The sequence below is a fragment of the Melanostigma gelatinosum genome (genome assembly GCF_949748355.1).
Source record: "Melanostigma gelatinosum genome assembly, chromosome: 19".
NCBI lineage: Eukaryota > Metazoa > Chordata > Actinopteri > Perciformes > Zoarcidae > Melanostigma > Melanostigma gelatinosum.
In genome coordinates, this window is record NC_136652.1 from 5922386 (window position 1) to 5943495 (window position 21110).

General features: G+C 47.9%; 2 protein-coding genes across 3 annotated transcripts; one reads left to right on the forward strand and one right to left on the reverse strand.

Moving 5' to 3' along the window:
- Positions 1–450: 450 nt before the first annotated feature.
- ccn6 (cellular communication network factor 6) lies at positions 451–11044 on the forward strand (the record flags this gene model as incomplete). The annotated part of the gene is made up of 5 exons (XM_079290469.1): positions 451–498; positions 8078–8354; positions 9598–9834; positions 10447–10640; positions 10735–11044. 5 exons carry the CDS (start codon positions 451–453, stop codon positions 11014–11016), a joined length of 1038 nt encoding a protein of 345 aa, XP_079146595.1. The 3' UTR covers positions 11017–11044.
- Positions 10957–19135, reverse strand: tube1 (tubulin, epsilon 1). Of its 2 annotated transcripts, XM_079290468.1 has the most exons (13): positions 18997–19135; positions 18667–18740; positions 17689–17741; positions 17526–17583; positions 17187–17302; positions 16281–16402; positions 15816–16003; positions 15554–15726; positions 14797–14937; positions 13157–13297; positions 11971–12145; positions 11521–11681; positions 10957–11066 (listed from the first exon to the last, which is right to left on the reverse strand). In XM_079290468.1, the coding sequence occupies exons 1-12, from the start codon at positions 19019–19021 to the stop codon at positions 11523–11525; spliced, it is 1425 nt and encodes a 474-aa protein (XP_079146594.1). In that variant the 5' UTR covers positions 19022–19135; the 3' UTR covers positions 10957–11066; positions 11521–11522. The 2 variants fall into 2 exon arrangements, with proteins under 2 accessions (XP_079146594.1, XP_079146593.1); XM_079290467.1 differs by lacking the exon at positions 10957–11066 and having other exon boundaries at positions 11067–11681.
- Between the last annotated feature and the right edge of the window lie 1975 nt (positions 19136–21110).

Here is a 21110-nt window from a genome sequence, read left to right on the forward strand (position 1 = left end):
ACAGTGACTGCATTCACACATCCCAACCGGACCCGTTTTTGTCCATTACAGAATGAACCAGATAGCACGTTCTTTACCGAGCGCCATGTAAGCGGCCTGTCGCACATGGTTCTGCAGATTTAACGGTTAGTCGCACCCAGGTAAATGTGCGCGAGGTTCGGCAGACTAAGAATAAACAAGTGGGCGGGACTTGAAGGCCCTGGATTGGCCCGGCAGTTATGAAGACAAATATTTCCCCTCTGGATCAGTAAGGCAGGGGGAAAAGGTGCGTTTGGAGAGGACACAGAGGGCTGCTTTGTCCCCCTTCTCCTACAGGTCAGAACTCCCAATCTCTACCCCCTCCCTTATTCCTCTCTCCCTCTGCCAGTCTTCCTCCCTAAATCCCACCTTCCAGCTCCCCTCGTCCCCCTGCGCCCTCCTGGAGCTCACACAGACCTTCTCACTTAAGAGATGCTATCGCTTCCCTGCCGTTACCTCCTGCTCATCCTTGCTCAACAGGTAAGAAGAGCATTCTCTTCTTTTTAATTTCTATTCTGACTCTATAGACAGTCTGAGGTTTTTGATTGGACAGCACTTGAGGGCAAAACAACAACAGATGCTTTGGTTTTCTCAGTAGCAGGGCACCATCTGAATTTGCCTTTTCATAATTTAACTCTTGGAATATATCTATTTGGATAAATATTCTGAAATAATAATCAGTTGGCCATTTACAAGTATATTTGTATTCTCAATTTTATTGGGCTCAGAGTTGGTCCTCCTTTCACAGAGAGTAGAAAACGGGAGCGAAGTCTGAGGTCTTTGTATTTAAAGCTCTCGTGGACCCATTTTCACACCATGAAATGAGCTCATTCAGTAAACCTGGCAAACAGGCTTCAGATTTTTGGCATAGCCCTGTGACCCTTAAGCAGCAGTCGGGGGAATTGGAGCACAAGTGGCACCGCGCAGAGATTGCATCATAGCAAATACCAAGCAAACCAGTTTTATAGGGCCGAACACTCAAATATGTATAAGCGGTTGGGCTGTCACCGCTCCGAGCCATCTGTAGTCTTTTCCATTTGAAATGCCTTCTTCCTCGATGTGCAGTTAGGTTGAAGGCTTTAAAACATGGCTGTGTGACCAGAATCGGAAAAATGCTCAAATTCATAGCTACAAAAGAGCGTCGCATCATTCGAGGTGGCAGTGAAAAGGAAGAAGTTAAAAGACCAGTGTGTAGGACTTGGCGTTATCTAGTGGTGAGTTGGCAGATTGCAACCAACTGAAGCTTCTCCAGTGTGCCACGTGTATATGTGAACTAAGGTGGCCGACGCAAAAAATGTGGAAACTGGATTGGCCCTATTTAGAGCCAGTGTTTGGTTTGTCCGTTCTGGGCTACCGTAGACACATGGCTCTGTGAAGACGTGCTGCTCTATGCAGATACAAACGGCTCATTCTAAGCTGACGAAAACACGATTCTTATTTTGAGATGAATTAATGAGATCATTAATATATTCCTGTTAATATATTACCGTAAATGCAACACACTGCCCCTTTAAAATGTATGTTTGCATTTTAAAGGGAACTTGTTCTCTCTGTTTTTTCCTTTTTAAATTCTTGTAACAGAAAATGTGCGAGGCGAGAAATAAGAGTAAAAGAAATATGCGAGGCGAGTTAGATAAACCTCATGAAATCCCACAACAGCTAACAATCCCATAATGCAATACGTTACATTTCTTAGATGCGAAAATGTACACCTTCAACAGTCAGTGATGATGCAAAATGATGGTTAGAATGAGCCGTTTGTATCTACATACGGAACTCCGGGACGTTCACAAAGCATCACAAAGAGTACATGTAAAGCGAGCTGTCCGGATTCAACTTCACAATAGCACTGTACACTACTTTATACCCCAAGTCCCCACCCCCTCCTCTGAACTTTCACCGAGACAAGTTACACTGTGTACCTCGAACAAGTTATAACAAGTTTTTTTTTTTATAAACCGCCCCCCCCCCCCCTCTACCTTCACCCGGGCTCCAAGGCCGCTAAACTAGACTCCCTGTCTCATACATTTCAAATTATGGATGATTGATTTTACACAATATATATTTGAAGACAAAAATACATTCATTTATATTTATTTTCTCTCCCTCCCCCTCTCTCTCTCTCTCTGGCAAAGTAAGAAAATCTCGGTATGAGAGGGTACTTTATGACCCTGTGGTGGCCCCGTTACAGATTCTGTAGTTCAAACAAACTACCTCACACGTGGCATTTTCTGACCGACCTCGTCATACTTTTTCTAATGTAGCTAAACCTGCAGCTGTCCATGGGATTATAGACAGTGTGACAGCCCCCGGGGTGGCAAGGGGGTTTCACGACAACACGGACCAATAAACACAACCAGTCGGTAGATAAATGGTGCAAGTGAGGTTTTTACTGAAGATAGAGAGTGGATAGAGGTAGGATAGACACTCAACAATACACTGTCCGCTTTCCAGAGGGATGGTCGGGGTTCACTTCCACGGTTCGGTGCACAACGGGTATTCCTCATACGGTCCAGGGCGCGGGCAGGAGCAGGGTAGTCGTACAGGCAGGGGTCGGGAGCCGGGCGGGTAGTCAGACGTTCCAGGGTGATCAAGGGGTAAGCCAGTTGTCTCCAATGCGTTTGCTGTGTCTCCGTCTCTTTCCACTCCTACTCTCTCCTAGTTTCCTGTGTCCGGGGCCCTTTTATAGTCCCCTCCTCCTCCTCCGATAGGGTGTGGTCGCTCCCTCGGCTCTCCTCCTCAGGTGTTGCTTGTTTGGGCTGATGGTGGTTTGGCGCTCTTTTCCACTCCCTGACATGGGGCTCCGCCTCCATGTCCGGCAATATCGTCCCTCTACCACTTCTCCTCTGAGGTTGCCCCTCCGGCTGCCACATACCCCCCCCCTTAAATCCGACCTGGGGGGAGGACTGCTCCAGGAACCTAGGGCGTCCCGTCTAGACAGGGCGTCCGCGTTTCCATGAGCGGCCCCGGATCTGTGGACAACAGAGAAAGCATATGGTTGAAGGGATAAAAACCAGCGTGTGACCCGGGCGTTATTGTCTTTTGAACGGGACATCCATACCAGGGGGGCGTGGTCCGTGACCAGGGTAAAGTGTCGTCCCAGCAGATAATATTTCAACTCCCCCAGAGCCCATTTGATGGCCAAACACTCCTTCTCGACCGTGGCGTATCTCGTTTCTCTCGGTAATAATTTTCTGCTTACGTATGTGATCGGGTGCTCCTCTCCATCCCTCAGCTGGGACAGGACGGCACCCCCCCCGGTCTCGGAGGCATCTGTCTGTACCACCAATGGTTGCGTAAAGTCCGGGGTCACCAGCACTGGTTCAGAACAGAGTACTTCCTTCAGCTTCTCGAAGGCGTCCTCGGTCTCTGCCGTCCATACGATCCGATCTGGCAGCCGGTTTTTTGTTAGGTCCGTCAGGGGTGCTGCAAGAGCAGAGAACTGGGGAACAAACCGTCGATAGTAGCTAGCTAGCCCAATAAATGCTCGTACCTGTTTCTTTGTGCGGGGGCGGGGCCATTCCCGGATCGCCTCGACTTTCCCTACCTGGGGCTTGACGCAGCCGCGGCCGATGGTGTACCCCAGGTAGTCAGCTTCCCGGAGGCCGAGGCGACATTTCTTGGGGTTGGCTGTCAGCCCCGCCCCTCGCAGAGCTTTCAGGACGGCTTCCAGTCTTTGGAGGTGAGCCCCCCATTCCTCCCCGTGCACGACGATGTCGTCCAGATAGGCTGCCGCGTATTCTCGATGGGGACGTAGTACCTGGTCCATCAGTCTCTGGTACGTGGGGGGGGCTCCGTGGAGACCGAACGGCAGCCTCTTATAGTGGTACAGTCCCATGGGCGTAGTGAAGGCCGTTTTTTCCCTGTCTTCGGGGGCTACTGCCACTTGCCAGTAGCCTTTAGTCAAGTCGAGGGTGGTGATGTATCTGGCCCTCCCGATGCGCTCTATCATCTCGTCCACCCGGGGCATCGGGTAGGCATCGAATTTTGAGATGGCGTTGAGCTGCCTAAAGTCATTGCAGAACCTGACCGAGCCATCGGGTTTCGGAACCAACACTATAGGGCTGCACCACTCGCTCGTCGAGGGTTCGATGATGTCGGCCTCCAGCATACTCTGTACCTCCCTCTCTATCGCCCCCCGGCGGGCTTCGGGGATGCGGTACGGCCTTAGCTTCACCTTCTTCCCGGGCTCGGTGATTATCCGGTGTTGCACCAGTGTGGTGTATCCGGGGTCCGGGGAGAACACGTCCCGGAACCGATCCACCATTTCCCGGACGTCCTGCTTCTGCCGGGGGGTCAACTCTTCTCCCACGGGTACCTCGACTGGCTCCGTTTTTCCTGGGAGGGTAGAGAGAGAGAAACAGAGCATGGCATCCCTACGCACCCATTTCTTGAGCAGGTTCACATGATAAACCTTCGTCGGGTGCCTCCGACCTGGTTGCCGGACTCGGTAGTTTACCGGCCCCACTTTCTCCATTACTTCATACGGCCCCCTCCATCGGGCTAGAAACTTACATTCCGCCGTGGGTACCAGGACCAACACCCGATCCCCTGGGTTAAACACTCGGGGTTGGGTTCCCCGGTTGTACACGCGGGCTTGGGCCGCCTGTGCCTCGGCCATGTGTTCTCGGACGATGGGCCAGAGGGATGCCATCCTCACCCTCCTCTCCTCGACGTGGTCCACCATGGTGCGGTAGGGGGAGGGTTGGTGTTCCCAGGCTTCTTTGGCCAGGTCGAGTAGCCCCCGGGGTCGTCGACCGTACAGGAGCTCGAAGGGCGAGAATCCGGTAGATGCCTGGGGCACCTCTCTGATGGAGAACATCAGGAAGGGTAGCAGTTGGTCCCAATTCTTCCCGTCCTGGTCCATGGTTTTTTTCAACATTTTCTTCAGTGTCTGGTTGAATCGTTCTACTAGTCCGTCCGTTTGGGGGTGATACACCGACGTCCTCAGTTGGGTCACCTTCAGCATGCCACACAGATCCTTCATGATCCTAGACATGAACGGGGTTCCTTGGTCGGTGAGAATCTCCTCCGGTATTCCGACCCTGGAAAACAACATCACCAGCTCCCTTGCAATGCCCTTGGTGGCCATAGAGCGTAGGGGAATGGCTTCGGGATACCGGGTGGCGTAATCCACTATCACCAGGATGTACCTGTGTCCCCGGTTGGTCTTGGGTAGGGGCCCCACTAGGTCCATCCCGATCCTGCTGAAGGGGACGGTGATGATCGGCAGGGGTACCAGCGGGTTTCTGTGATGGGGTTGTGGGGCCACTTGTTGACATTCGGGGCAGCTCCGGCAGTAATCCTCCACGGCTTTTTTTATTCCGGGCCAGTGGAACCTGGCCCTCACCCTTTCCAGGGTTTTCTCCACTCCTAGATGGGCACCTAAGATATGGGAGTGGGCTAACTGGAGGACAGAGGGTATGAAAGGACGTGGTACCAGTAACAACCTGAGGGGGGCCCCGTCCTTTATTACTACCTGGTAGAGGAGCCCGTTATAAATGGAGAAATGTGTGGGAGGGAGGTCTCTTACCCCGTCCAGTGGTCGTCCGTCTACGGCGGCCACCTGCCGAAGGGCGTGGGCTAGGTTGGGGTCCTCCAACTGGGCCGTCCCAAACCTCCCTGTGAGGGGCCCGGGTAAGATGGGCTCCTCCGGGTCCTGGGGGAACAGCCCGGCCAGCTCCTCTTCTTCGAGGGAGGGGGTATCTGCCTCCTCGGGGATGGGTGGCGCCTCTCCTTCGGGCTCACTGGGGCTGGAGGGTCCGTCGTTCTCGACGGCTGTGGCATATACGTCCTCGGGGTTGGGTTGGGTGGCCTCCACCAACGCCCGGGCCACGGCACTGGCGACTCCTTCCGATAGGGGATCGGTGGAGATCTCCTCCCCCAGCCCACAGATGGCTTTCTTCTTGGACTTTCGGTGAGGGGTCGTACCTGGTTTCACCACCAGGCTGCGCCACAGCTCCTGGAACACGGGCAGGTCTCGGCCGACCAGCACCTCTACGGGGAGTCCTTCCACTACTCCTGCAGTGCCGACGTATCTACCCCTCGTCGTGTATATTTCGAGGGCGGTGGTGGGGTATTCGCGGGTCTCCCCATGGATGCACGTGACCGCTCGGGTGCCGGTTAGGAGCGGGTACTGAGCAAACGTAGGTCTCACCAAGGTAATCGCGCTCCCGGAATCCACCATCGCGGAGGCGTCGCGGCCGTTTACTTTGACCGGGGTGAGGGGCATGAGGTCCTCGTGAGTGGCCCAGCATCCGGTAATCAGTCCGCATGGGCGACTCCCCTCACTGGCCGTGGTCATGGGTGCGTCCTGGCGGTGAGGACATTCCCATGCGATGTGCCCGATCTCGCCGCAGTGGTAGCACCTCCTCTCTTCCGGTCCACCCGCCGGCCGACGTCGGGGAAAGCCTGGGGGAAAGGAGGGAGACACATAGGTAGTTTCCTCCGTTCTCATCTTTTCTTTGCGGGTGGACCCCTCCACTTTCGGGTTTCTTCCCCCACGCACTAACGCTTGTGCTGCGTGGTAACCCTCCATGATCTCTACCAGTTCCTCGAGGTTGCGGGGGTTTCTCTGGCCGGCCAATTTTTTTGCCTCATACGGGAGGGATCTGAGGAATTTGTCCATGACGACACGATCGGTGGGCGACACCTCGGTGGGCTCTGCGTGCAGCCAGGCCGTCGTAATCCTCTTGATCTCATGCATCTGGGCTCGCGGAGAAAGGGAGGTGTCATATGTCCATTCATGAAATCGTTGTGCCTTTAGTACCAGCGTGACCCCGCATCGCTGTAACGCTTCCGCTTTCAACACCCGGAAGTCAACTTTTCCAGCGCGCTCTAAGTCCTGATACGTTACTTGCGTTTCGTTGATCAAAAAGGGGGCTATCAACTCAGCCCAGTGCTCTTCTGGCCATTTTTCCCGGAGTGCCGTTGTCTGGAATATCTGAAAAAATATTTCCACATCGTCAGCTGCCGTCTGCTTGAGAAGGAAGCGCGCTGGGTTGGCTTTCTCCACGGTACGTTGCTCCTGTTGTGTCTGTAACATGCCCTTGATGTCACTTTGCATCGCCTCCGCGCGTTCGGTTTGTACCGCCATATACTGCTCCATGTGTACTTGCTGTTGGTATTGTTGTTGCTGCTGTGCTTGGAGGATTTGCATTTGTACTTGCATGGCTTGTTCGTGGCGTTTTTGGGTTTCCTGGTTGCTAGCGATTAGCCCCGCTAGCAGCTCTTGAAATGGCACCGGGGTGGCCATGCTTACTGGGTTGGTCGGTCTATCGGTCAGTGTTGCCAGAACCGGACTGTGCCCACATTCTCCACCAAATTGTGACAGCCCCCGGGGTGGCAAGGGGGTTTCACGACAACACGGACCAATAAACACAACCAGTCGGTAGATAAATGGTGCAAGTGAGGTTTTTACTGAAGATAGAGAGTGGATAGAGGTAGGATAGACACTCAACAATACACTGTCCGCTTTCCAGAGGGATGGTCGGGGTTCACTTCCACGGTTCGGTGCACAACGGGTATTCCTCATACGGTCCAGGGCGCGGGCAGGAGCAGGGTAGTCGTACAGGCAGGGGTCGGGAGCCGGGCGGGTAGTCAGACGTTCCAGGGTGATCAAGGGGTAAGCCAGTTGTCTCCAATGCGTTTGCTGTGTCTCCGTCTCTTTCCACTCCTACTCTCTCCTAGTTTCCTGTGTCCGGGGCCCTTTTATAGTCCCCTCCTCCTCCTCCGATAGGGTGTGGTCGCTCCCTCGGCTCTCCTCCTCAGGTGTTGCTTGTTTGGGCTGATGGTGGTTTGGCGCTCTTTTCCACTCCCTGACATGGGGCTCCGCCTCCATGTCCGGCAATATCGTCCCTCTACCACTTCTCCTCTGAGGTTGCCCCTCCGGCTGCCACAACAGGTAGTGAGTTAACAGTGCAAAGGTGTTACTGTTTTCCATTCAAACAGATGGATTTGAGGTGCGAGGGTGTGCCGAGTAAAAAAGGTACGAAGATCAAACACAGCTCCAGTAAACAAATGGTGAGCTTATGGATCGATCTCTGCCCTCCTCCCCCAGTGCTTCAGCTGGGCTCAGAACAATGGGCAGCTGGCTCCTCGAGACGGGCGGGCCGCGGCCGAGAGGCGGCAGTTCTGCCAGTGGCCCTGCAAGTGTCGGCAGAGACCCCACTGCGCCCCCGGGGTGAGCTCCGTCCTGGACGGGTGCGGCTGCTGCAAGAGCTGCGCGAGGCAGATCGGAGAGCCGTGCAACGAGAGGGACGTCTGCGACCCGCACAAGAGCATGTACTGCGACTTCTCAGCTGACCGGCCCAGATACGAGGTCGGAGTGTGTGCATGTGAGTGGCTTTCATCTTCCCTAAGTTAGTCATGGAGGGAATGAATACTAGAAACGTGCATCTGATATACTGAGATAACAGCTGTAGCCGAATTAAAGTTCCAGACCTCTAGTAGCTAAGGAGCTGTTTTTCTATGAGCTGGGCCCAACGATTCAATTATTTTGTCCCAAAAGGATGCAAGTAAGCCGGCTCAGCCAGCAGAAGTCTTGGACGTGCACACTCTCAACCTGGACAAAAATAGAAAAAGAGTTTTTTTCAGCATAAGTGAGCAGCTCTAATAGGAATGAATGGGCCGCTATCTTTGAAGGCATCTCTCCTTAATACAGCCATAGTCTACACAGAACATCCAGTCCCCAAAATGTAAGCCAATGCGGAAGTGACAAAAACTGCAGTTCCTCAAATGGCCACTTCTCCAAAGTCAATCCCCATAGACTGCAATGTTAAAACGCCCAATTTAACAGCAGAAATAAACATGTTTACAGCCCGGTCTCTATAGCTAATATCCTGTTCCTGTCAACTGTACGTAGAGTTGATCTTTACACAACTCAGCCGTTTAAATTGACTTCAGGCTTAAAACTATGCATAATTAAGGGTGTGGACGCTTTGAGTGACCACTGGGATGTTCAGCATTCAGTCGTACTTCCACATTTTGTCTTAAGCCTGTTTTTCACGAAACAAAATTTGCATCCTAATTAATATCAGTTAACGTGAACTACAGATGCACCTTGCTCCCCAAGCTAGCTAGCTAGCTAGCCCTGCCTCGCTCCCAATATAATCACTTCTGGTTCCAAAAAACTAAGATGGCGACGGCCAAAATGCCAAATTCAAGGCTTCAAAACGGAAGTCCACAAACCACTGAGTGACGTCACCACGACTACGTCCCCTTCTTGTATAGTCTATGCACCATGAGCGTTTCAGGCATGTTTTAAAGTTTCACGAGCATCTGATGGACCACACACATTGTAATCAATAAAGCTGCCGACACAGCTAACGTTTTTGCTACGAATGTACCTGCAATCAACGTATTAATTAATGTATACACATTGCCAAACTTTCATTTTATGAATTAGTACATTTTTGTAAATACATTGCCAGATTGTATTTTAATGTTTAGTGTGTCAACATAATTGTGTGACCAAATAAAAGTTATGTACAAATCTCACACAACATTTAAGATTCCCATTAACGTCATGAAGAGAGTTGCGCTGGCTGAGCTGTGACATGTTTCCCCTCACTCCTTCAGACCTGATGGCAGTAGGCTGCGACCTGAATGGGGCCCACTATGAGAACGGAGAAGGATTCCAGCCCAGCCCCCTCTATAAGTGCACTTGTATTGCTGGAGCCATCGGCTGCACCCCCGCTTTCATCCAGAAGCCTGCTGCTCTCCTGGGCCCCGCCCCGCTGATGGGCAACATGCCAGCCGGCCTTCGCAGTGGCCAGAGGCCGAAGAAGCACCAGCAGGCCACGACCTACAAGTCAGGTGTGTGTTTACGGAGCAAACCTGTGCACAAGCGTCTGGCCTGGAATGCTAATTGCTGTCTGAGTTAGCTGGTTTGGGGGGGAGTGGGCGTGTCATTACTAAACAGAAAGATGGATGGTTCCAGTTATGAGCAGCACGAGGGACGACTGCCTGTTTCTATTAAAAGCACAGGACATTCTACTTTGATGTACCAGTCATTGGTTTGCTTTGCATGAAACTCTTGCAGAAACATATGTATATCATGAGTCATGACCTGTCGTGGAAACACACATTTCGTTTCTCACTGGATGAACAGAGCACATTGTTTAGATTTAAAATGTAAGAGCTGACATACTCACAAGGAAACAGAAATACAGTTTCTGTTCTGCTAAATGCCCTTTTCTACTCATGAAAAGGGCATTTCATGCACTCATGAAACTCATTCTGCCCATTCTTCTTAACTCATGTACAGTAAGCACAGCTCGAAAGGAATTTAAAGTTTTGGTGGAAGAGAATGAATTTCCTGAGCGGGTTAGGTATGTGGGGCCTATGCACTGCTTGGCAGTACGGCGGCACACAGTTCTTTGCGCGGGGTGTTGCTGACACAGTACCCTTTAACTGTAATACTGAAAGCTTACAGGGATCCTCCTTTAGCCTGGAAGAAGAACTGTCTGATCCAGACCACGCCCTGGAGCCCCTGCTCCAAAACCTGCGGCCTGGGCATCTCGGTGCGCGTCAACAACGACAACGGCAAGTGCGAGATGAGGAAGGACCGACGCCTGTGTCTGCTGCGGCCGTGTGAGAGGAGCGTGATGAGGAGTATTAAGGTGACAAGTTTGTCAAAATTATATTGAAGTGTTGATTTATTAGAAATCCCCCCAAAAATATACACAAACTGAATTTGCTGTTTTCTCCTCTCAGATGCCAAAGGGAAAGACGTGCCGGCCTAAGTTCCAAGCGAAGAAAGCGGCGAAGCTGACGCTCTCGGGCTGCACCAGCACCAAGAAGTTCAAGCCCACGTACTGCGGCGTCTGTACGGACAAGCGCTGCTGTGTCCCCAACAAGTCGAGCATGATCAAAGTCAACTTCACGTGCAAGGCGGGCTCCAACACGCAGTGGAAGATGCAGTGGATCACGTCCTGCGTGTGCCAGAGGAAGTGCACCGATCCAGACGACATGTTCTCTGACCTGCGGTTACTCTGACGGATCCAACCGAGACGCAGGCGCTGGGACGTGATCCCTGCTGTGGCGGACTAAGGACAGAAACATATGCATACTCTGGTCATTAAGTAAAAAAAAAAACAACCTCTTTTCATCAGGAACGAGTGGCTGGGATCATTGAATAGATGAAGACTTCTAGTTATGACAAAAGCTTTTATGAGCCCGATCTTCAGGACATGCATGTGCAATAAGAACACAGAATCTGGCCAGCGCCTGCAGCTGTAACAGCAGATGCTGACATATTAACAGAACCTCATAATACTACAGTCAGGGAGCCAAGAAATGGCAAATCAGGTCACACAGATTGAGTTGTTGTTGTTCCTTGTCACATTTTAAATTGGGTGATGAATCAGACAATATTGATGAATAACTTATAAAGGTATGTACAAAAGATGTGGTTGTGTGAAGTCCTTATTGAAAACTCAATCTCTGCCGTAGAAGGAGACAGACACAGAGGCCGATCAGAGATTTACAACAGAGCGGAACCTTCAGCTGGCGATGCCGAGTCTGGGTGCGTCGGGCACGAGTCTCCCCTTGGTGGCATCCAGATGGTGGTACTCTTCAATCAGCGAGCTCAGGGAGCCCACGGCCTCCGAGAAGAAGCTCTGCTCCATCCCGTCCACATGCAGGTAGTGGTGGAGGTGAGCCTGGAAAAGACACAGAGGGCGTGCCGGTCACTTATGAAGTCTGAGAAAACTAATTCAATATTCCTCTTAACTCATTTCATTTACTTATCCAAAACAAATGTCCACTACAGTATCGTCAATCTGCTGAAACTGTCCAAAAACCCCAGAAGGTATTCTATGATAAAAACTAGTGATCCATACATTTAACAAGATGTACCGAGAAAACATTTGATGGTTTAATGTATAAACGATACATTACTTGGCTGAATCTTATGTTGGTCTAAAACTTAAGAGTCTTAAGACTTTGCACCTTCTTCCTGTAGAGCTTGGTGAAACGTTCCCTCAGCTCCATGAAGGTGAGCTTCACACAGGTGTTGTTGGCCAGGGCCAGCAGGGAGTGGGCGTGACCCACAGGAGGCACCGAACACAGGCCCGTCTTCCAGCCCTCCTGGTTCCACGAGACAAAGGGCAGCGAAGGCTTCAGTCTAGAGCAGGGACGAGAAGGACCCGTCAAACGCAAGGAAAGGGCTACAGTGCTCACGGAGCACCTACGGGTATTTTACAATGATCCAGATGTCTTTAACCTATGATGGTGTATTAGGGCCATTGTAGGTAAAAAATAATAATAAAATTAAATTACAGAGCCAGAGGAAGGGGTTAATATTCTAAGAATAATTTTCATGAGAAAAAGACAAGGATATTCTCTGAGATGCAAGTGGTCATTTTACAAGGAAAGAAACCTCACAAATTTACGAGAAGAGATTATAAAGCCATAAAGTTGCAAGAAATAAAAAATGAAATTCTCTGAGATTAAAGTCAGAAGTTCACAAGAAAATAATTCACTCTTTTTTTACCCGAATTACCTAGTTGATCATTCGGTTAGTTAAATGCGTTTCCTCAATTCCAAGTCTTCAAATGTCTTGTTATGTCAAACCAGCCGTCCAAAACTCAAAGGTATTCTGTTGATGATTTAAAATAGAGAAACGCAGCAACTCTTCATCTTTGAGCAGCTTGAACGATGTTTGGCATTTCTGCTCGATAAAGCGGTTCACCGGTCAACATCTTTGTTGGCGTTTAGTTTCGTCAAAACATCCTCTTTTTATTTGTTCTATGAACGAAATTAAATTTAAAAAAGGGACCAACAAACAGTCAATTATGCTGCAGTATGTCCAGTGATAATGTGTGCCCTTGAGTCTTTTGGTGGGGTATCATTTCTTCTTATAGAAGTATACTTTCTACACACCCCCCCCCCTTCCCTTTTAAATCCTGGTTACGCACAAATATGTGCTCTCACAGCCGCTTCTGTTTCAGATTCCCTCGACAACACGCCACATGAAAAACAAGGCCTGCAGGGGGAGAGATGAGGAGAGAGGGGAGGGGGCCGCTGAATGGACCAGTCATGAATCACCGCTGCCGGTGCTGAATGGGGGCACTATTTAGAGCCCATCAGGATTGCAGGTGCAGGGGGGGGGGGGGGGGGTGGCGGCTGCTCTGACCTCTCGATGTTCCTGCGGACGTCAGACACCTGCACGTTGCCCCGGACCATGAGGGCGCAGGCCAGGTAGAGGCTGCGCCTCGGGTCGGCTCGGATCAGCTGGTGGTCTTTGCTGAAGGCATCGCTGAACATCTGATCCAGTCTAGAGGGCCACGGTTAGAGGAGACAGGAAACCAAACATGACAAACGCTATACTGCCACATAACACAGCCTTTGTGCTTTAAATCACTGCATTTTCAACTCGGTTGTATTTCACGGAAATCTTTCGCCCTCATATTGTCGAAACAGAGCAGCTTCTGTTGGTAGCGAGCTTTAAACACGCTGTGTACAAAGCTCCACACAGCAGGACAGAAACTAGCATGACAGTAAATGGCAGCAAAGCGCAGGTAAGACTTTCCCACGGAGCTGAAATAAAACAACCGAAATAGGATAAATTGGATAAATTTTGTTTATTTCTTTCAAGGAGAGGCGGGTGTTTTCCGTTGGGGGGGAAACAGAAACACTAGTCTCTCTTTACAGGTTATAGTGGGTGAAAGGTGGAGGAGGGACTTCAGGTACACTGGCGTTGGACTCTGGGCCAAAGGGGGCAATAGTTGTACCTTTATGTGTTCAGGCAAGTTCTGCTGAGCATGCAAGATATTTTTAAGCAACACCCTGATCTGCATTCATACAAACATACATTCCCCTCCCCGCCCAGTACCACCTCCACTCTGTAGAGATGAGGTCTGCATGGCTCACACAAGGCCACTTTCATGGCAGTTGTTGGGGAGCAGGGGGGGGGGGGGGTGGTAGATCAAATGGGCTTTCTTCCTGTCACAAGCCCGCGAGTACTAGACTTGAAGTTGCCACCATCTCACTTGATACAATGAAAGGCAGCTTTGTGGTGTTTGAAAATCATATGCTTCTTGAATGAAGGATGGTACGAATCAGAGTAAAAACTGAAGTTTTTAAATCAACAAGAGGGAAAAATATTAAAAGCTCCCGTTTCAGGGTGTTTTCTACTCGTCCACAGATGATTTCTTATCATCTCTGAGGCTTACAAATGGGTGTGCAAATTTAAAATATGTTTTCATATAACTTCTGAAGACATAATATATCACATCAGTTTCGTCATTTATTATTTTGTTTTAATTTATTTGCCACAACAATATACATATTGGTATCAGAAATAAATATTGCTATTATAATATATGTATGTAATAAATATCTGTGAGCGTGAGCTACTCTCTGTTTAAAGCCAGAAACCAGAGAAGAAGGTCTCTGTTATTCAGTGTAAAGTCTGGAGCTGCTCCAGAGACAAAGAGCTTTATGTGATATCAAAAGATTGAGAGAGTTGTTCACGTTTACTGATATTTGTGGACTGTCTTAGACCAAAGGAATCAGATCTATAAGTCTACAGTAGCACTACAGTACCAGCACTGTTTCAAATGGCATTCTACACACTCCCGATCAGTGAGGGGGAGGGAGGGGGGGTGCCTTCTCATTCATCACGACCGTCAACATGTGTGTGTGTGTGTGTGTGTGTGTGTGTGTGTGTGTGTGTGTGTGTGGGGGGGGGGGGGGTTGGTGAGCTCAATACCCGGGATTCAAAGAAACAACTGTGAGGTAAGAAATAGCCGCAGTGACAGCCAGAGAGCAGACCTTCTGGTGGGGACACTGACATCGGCCAGCGTGTACAGAGGGGTGAGGCTGGGCACCAGGTAGTGCAGCCGAGGGAAGGGCACCAGGTTCATGGCAATCTCGTTCAGGTCCATGTTGAGGGATCCGTCGAAACGAGCCGAGCTGGAACAAAGGACACTTAGGGTGACGCATAAGCAGCAACAAGTGATTTAGCAGGAAAAGACGTTTTTTCTCCCTCCCTCCCTCCCTCCCTCCCTCCCTCCTGGTGGAGGAGTGAGATCGGTTCTCTTTGGCGACACCTGGAAGCTGCCCGACATCCTCCCGATTCCATTTCCTTCATATGTGTTTTACATTTCGTCATGTTGACTGTCTAGGCTGTCATTTTAATTTCGTTGGTTATTGCGTTTACACATCTATTTCCTGTCTGTCCAGCAGTGAAGGAGTAATGCATAACGGATGAGAGACAATTCGCTCCGCCAGACCCACAAACCACCAACTTTATGCATTATTGCAGCACAATTGTCAGGACTGAGATACTGATATTTGGGGTGTATAAATAAATAGACTTAATAACTACAGGACAAAATAGTCTGAAAACTACGGGTGGGTACCCGATTAAAGAGACAAAAAAAGAACTACACGAGGAAACAAAACAAAGATGGATGCTTCCATACAGGAAGCAAGGGTCCAGTGAGTGGTTTGATGTGCTCACGAGTGTCTCCAGATCTACTGGTGAAAGAAACACTCGTCTGTGTATGAGCAAAGAGAAATACTGTACCTGGTGATATTGAGCAACAGGTTAGCCACGATATTATTCATGGCATCGAAGGGCTTCTCTGCCCCGCTGAGCCCACCCTGCCCAGAGATGACGGCGCTGTCTCTCTTGATGGCCGACCCCGGCCTCCCACCGTGAGACATCTGTCTGATCTTGTTCACAATGTCCACCAACGACTGGAGGAGGAGAACAAATGCACGTCGGTTGTCAACGTGTGCATACGGCAGGGATTCTTGCAGAAAGAGGAGGAGAATAAAAAACACACTTGGTTTTCGACGGGCAGGACACAGTCGGCGTGCTCCGTAAGCTCCCTCATGGCCAGGACGCTGTTGTAGGGGGAGGTGACGACGTCGTCCTCCGCGGACGGATAGATGGAGGAGACGATGCGACACACCTCTGGGAACTCCTCCTCCAGCAGGCTCAGCACCCTGGTCCCCAGGCCGGAGCCCGTACCTCACATTCAACATCGGTGCATTAACTGTCTGCTGTAACCTGACTTGCTCAGTGTCACGTTCACCAGAAACCTGGTTTCTGTTCATGGTGTGGAATATTGTAGAAGCACGATTTTCCCAGCTTAACTTCCCCCAGAGAAAGCACATTTCTTTAGGCATGTAAACATACACCGAGGTATTTGTAAAACAGACGACGTGTCAGTCAAAATGCTTTGACATACACGCACAAAATACAAGACTAATAAAATCAGGAAGCGGTCAAACTGTCCTCGTCTTACCTCCTCCCATAGAGTGAATGAGAAAGAAGCACTGCAGACAGTCACAGTGCTCCGCTGCCTTCCTCAGCTTGTTCACTATCTGCTCCCTGTAGGCTGAGCCATACGTCAGGTATCCCACTGCCCTGGAGAGAAAGCGGGAGAAGTATTTTAATGCAAAGTTGTAAAACAATGTTTTGGTTTCATGAAGCAAGAATGGGCTGTTCAGCTCATAAGTGCTATGTATAAATTAACTTTTGGTTCCAGAACGGTAGATTCATTTTCTAATTTGGGTCGAATTCTGAAAACATATTTTCCACTTTTGTAAACATCACAAGCGGTGGGAAAAGAAAGAATGTGCCATTAGAAAGTCTCTGGTGCAGCAGTGAGTGAGTCTGTCTGACAGAGAAACACAAAGTGGAGACTACAAACATTATATGTTCACACTCTTTGTGGTATCTGCTGGATGTTCCAAAGATGGACAGATATTCCAACGGTTTGTTATGGCTGGTGACACCAAAGAAAAAAAATGTATATGTTCGAAGATGCAAGCAATTATTGTAAGAATTTAAAAAGGGGGGGGGGGGGGGTAGTCGACATGCTGTGAGAATCACGGCTCTAAAATAACTCAAACAGGTGCCTCTCTGTGAACTGCCTTTTAACATGCTGCAAAATCCACTCCGGGTGTTTGAACTGTTCTGTATAAGAGGCATTGCTTCTATTTGAAATGCAGCATCTGTGTAAGACAGCAGGTTTTTATTATTTCAATTAATATTTAGAACTTTAAGGAAACAACTCTGGCAATCCAGTTTCATCGACTCAATCCCTGAACACAACTCTCTGTGGTTTAAACGCTTGTGAAACAGGTAAAATGATGGTTCGTAACGCTTGCTGCCGGCCGCATGAGCCCGTGTGTCGTCTGTCTCTCACCAGTTGTTGCCTGAACCCGACACGTCCGTGAGGAGCTGGGTGCTGTCGAACACTTCTCTCAATGGGCCCTGCAGGATCTCGTTGACCACACCCTCCTCCATGTCCACCAGCACCGCCTGTGGATTCAAATATGCGAGTATGAGGCCAGCACATAGATTTTCGTTGCCGTTGACAGCCCGCCATCATTCCTCAACTCCTCTTTGTAACCTTAACCAATGGATGCCTCACCTGAAAGGCAGAATCCAACCCCGACCTCGGCCTCCGACTCTAAAATAAGCTGTTACCCCTTTTGAACACCGGGGGATGAAAGATGTTCTCTAATAAGGAGCAAAAACTCACCCTGGCCTTCAGATGCTGGATCCTCCCACCAACAGCACAGGCTCCCCCATCCCTCTCCCTGGAGGAAGAAAACCGAACATAACAGGGCTACATTTAGACCGCTGCACGGAGGCTAATGTCTCAACCCATGTAGTCGTTACTCAGTGAAAGAAGGTGGGATTACCTTGAGTCCACGTTTCGGAAAAAGCTACCGAGTGCCTCATCATACAATCCTTTCTGAATATGAGGGGGAACAAATGGGATGTTAGTGACGTCGTTACAGGTCGTGGTAGGCGATCAACATGTCTGTTTGATGAGTTAAGGACACAACAACAATGTTGATGCATAGCCTGTGTGCTAGAGGTGTAAACATCTCTCAATATAAATTGAAATTCAAAGGCTGCTTTGTTGGAATGAAATAAATGTTAACTGATTGATCGATTTATTGTCGGCCTATATCATTCCAGACAATTGCTTCCATTTTTTAACAGTTGTGTTTGATAGTAAAACATTTAGTCATCTAAATCACTGGTCATTGATTAATTTAATGTCAATCGACTAACTGACTTTTTTCACCCTTACTATTCACACAATACATATCAATACACAGCAACCGATGCTTCAGATTCCTAATATTCCCAATGATCATGGTAGAATTTAAAATGTTACGAATAATTAAGATGTATTATCTAAAAAAAATGGTAATTGAAAACTAGGAAATTGAAAAATATGTATATAGATCTTTAATTCATATTGTACTAATACAGTATATTAAATACATAAGGGGCACAGTACCGATTTCCATTTTAATCCTGTCAGGAAAGGAGGATCTCATGCACGTAAAAGTATTACCATATGATATAACTGTATGCTCTACTACTACAGTCTTTTTTCATGGTATACATTGTCACTTACGGTAACCAGAGAAGCACAGGTGTAAGTAATTACGTGAGTTCATCATTGCTCCATTCTATTGAATAATCCCAGTTAAAAATATGTAACTCATGCTGCATCATTATTGTTTAATGACATGTCAAAATACCTGTTGTGAAGAAGAAACAAGCCTATTGTGAGCAAATGTAATGTAAGAGGACAGTGAGGTTGTGTTTGACTTGAATGATGGATAAGTTCCTTTTCCGTATCGCACGTGTGTGTTACTTACTTTATTGACGTGGGCGTGTTCTCGCAGAGCGAGGTCCCAGAACCTGCAGCCGACCTGGTTTCCACACTGTCCAACTGAAGAACACCAATTCAGAGTGTAGTTAGCACATGCTGGGGGAAATGTTTCCGCGTGCCAACCGTCCGTTAAATCAACGGTAGGGTTAACCAACTCAACGAGCTAAGAACTTATGATGAAGTTATGACCGTTCCGCTAATAGTGAGGCTACAGTACCTACAAAACAAATGACGGCTAAGCTAGCTGTTAGCTCGTGTCTGAATGCTAACGTCAACTAACGTCTGTCCATTTTGCTGCACTCGGGTTGTAACTCACCTTGGACAACGACTGACTGTGTCATGGCAGCAGCAGCACGCAGAGCCCTTTCTACCGCGGGGCTAAGGCATACTTAATGTTAACTTTATTCAATAACTGTCCATTAAGACGACTTTTAGAGAAGACTTTTGAATGCTTCTCGTCTCGCGCCTCCACTGTGTTTGGTCGAGGGCTGATGACGTTTTACCATGGAAACGGCGTATTTGGCAATACAGAGCGTGCAGCTTGCAATTCATATTCATTCATCACTTATCTCTTTGGCTCATGCATATTTAAATCATTAATATGTATTTTCTATATATTAATTGAGTCTCCGTCTCCAACACAGGTTTCTGTACAAGAATACATGGCAGACTTTTATTCAAAAATATTTTGAAGTAGTTTTGCTACTTTCTTTTCCACATACTTACATTTACATTTATCGATGAACAAACTACCTAAAAAAATAATAAAGTATTCAACAGAACCTCCGTTATGATTCTAAATAATTGTTGGTAAAACGAGAGAGAGAAAAGATTTTTGATTCTTGCCAATCATGCACCAGAAAGTATTCTGTTTAGACATAAGAAAAACAATTACTGGTGTCCGTAGTTACTATTTCTTCATCACAGAATAAACAGTTATTGGGATCAATGTTGAACCTTTGTCTAAAGAGTTCTCCTGATGAATATGTATCTTTATATACTTTGAAATGAACCTCTTTTGCTTTTGGAGGTAAAGGTAACTTTAAAGAAGTTGATGCATAATGTCTTTAACGTAGGCTGACAAAATGTGTGAGTTGCTGAGTTCCTGCTGAATTGCATGGGAAATAAATCACATGTAAAGAGACTACGGCTCACTTTGTTTGGAGAGATCTTACTTGAGAATCGTGTCCATCAGTGAAGGGAGATTGGAGGGGGCAACCACATGAGTCGTAAATATGCTTCTAATAACCTCATCGGATTGTTTACGGTTGCAATCATTTTACTAGTAAATAAATAAAAGGCTGTAGAATTCCTCAACAGGTGAGATGTTGCTACACTCATCTAATAAGTGGGTGACGGACCAAATCATTTTCTCCACCCAGTCACTGTAGAATAGAGACCTTTCTAAAAAGAATGAATGTGCAGTTCGAGATGGGTGCGGTGTGAAACTGTTAATAGCGTTCAATATAACCACTTGTGAATGGAATGAGAATAATTTTACAGATCATTTTTGAACAAAAAGTCACAACGTAGAAGAAAATCAATACCACAAATCATAAAAAAAAACCTGGGAAAAAATACCAAAAGCTGTAATATTTGATTTTTAAGGGTTCCATTTACACAGTCTAAGTCAATGGCCTGTAGACCATCACCTTCCTAATCGTTTGCAATGGCAGCTTTCTTCATAGAATGAAGTTTTCTTTTCCAAATGTCAAAGTGTAACTTGTTGTTGGTCTTTGTTGGCTGGATGAATGCTGAAAGACTTTCCATCCTTGTTGTATAATTGTGACCTGAAAAGAGAAAGATCTCTAATTGATCACCTGTCTCATCTTGACTGGCGTTCCTCCATGTTGTTCCATCAAAGTTTCACTTCATTTAGCATGCTTTGTAATCTGCACACCTATCATATTGATATAATGGGGATACCGTCTGCTGCCACAAGATGGCAGTCATGTATAACTCATAAACCCACCTTTTTTTCAAGTTCAATTGTAAACCAGATGCTTTTGAAAATAAATCTAGTCTAAACGGCTCAATATGTAAATTCTTTCGAAGAATATTTCCGCTGAGGAGAGATTGAGAAATGGGCAGCCTTGTTTTATGCTTCTGTTAATCGTAAAACAAGGGGAAGCACCCCTTGATAGCATTGAGCTATTAGCGTCATGATAAACGCATTTCCTGAAATTCTCTCCATGGCTGGAAAATAAAAGGAGATTTCCCAATAATATCCATCCACCAACCTTTTATACAAACGGAGCTCCTCGCTCTCTGTTTCAGTCTGGAGGTTGTCACAAAGTCATTACGCATTGGACTGACTTTGCTATGAATATTCCCTGGGTAAAAGTTTGGCCATTGCAGAACAAATACTAAGTTTCTACACAGTCTATATATAGTATACATACGTATTGTTTACAAATATTTTGAACTGTA

Coding starts and splice junctions, on each gene's coding strand:
- tube1 (XM_079290468.1), bottom strand. CDS start 19,021: ATGACACAGTCAGTCGTTGTCCAAG. Junction 17,584..17,688: donor TTCCGAAACGTGGACTCAAG/GTAATCCCACCT, acceptor TTCTTCCTCCAG/GGAGAGGGATGGGGGAGCCT. Junction 11,682..11,970: donor CCAAGCTCTACAGGAAGAAG/GTGCAAAGTCTT, acceptor TGTCTTTTCCAG/GCTCACCTCCACCACTACCT.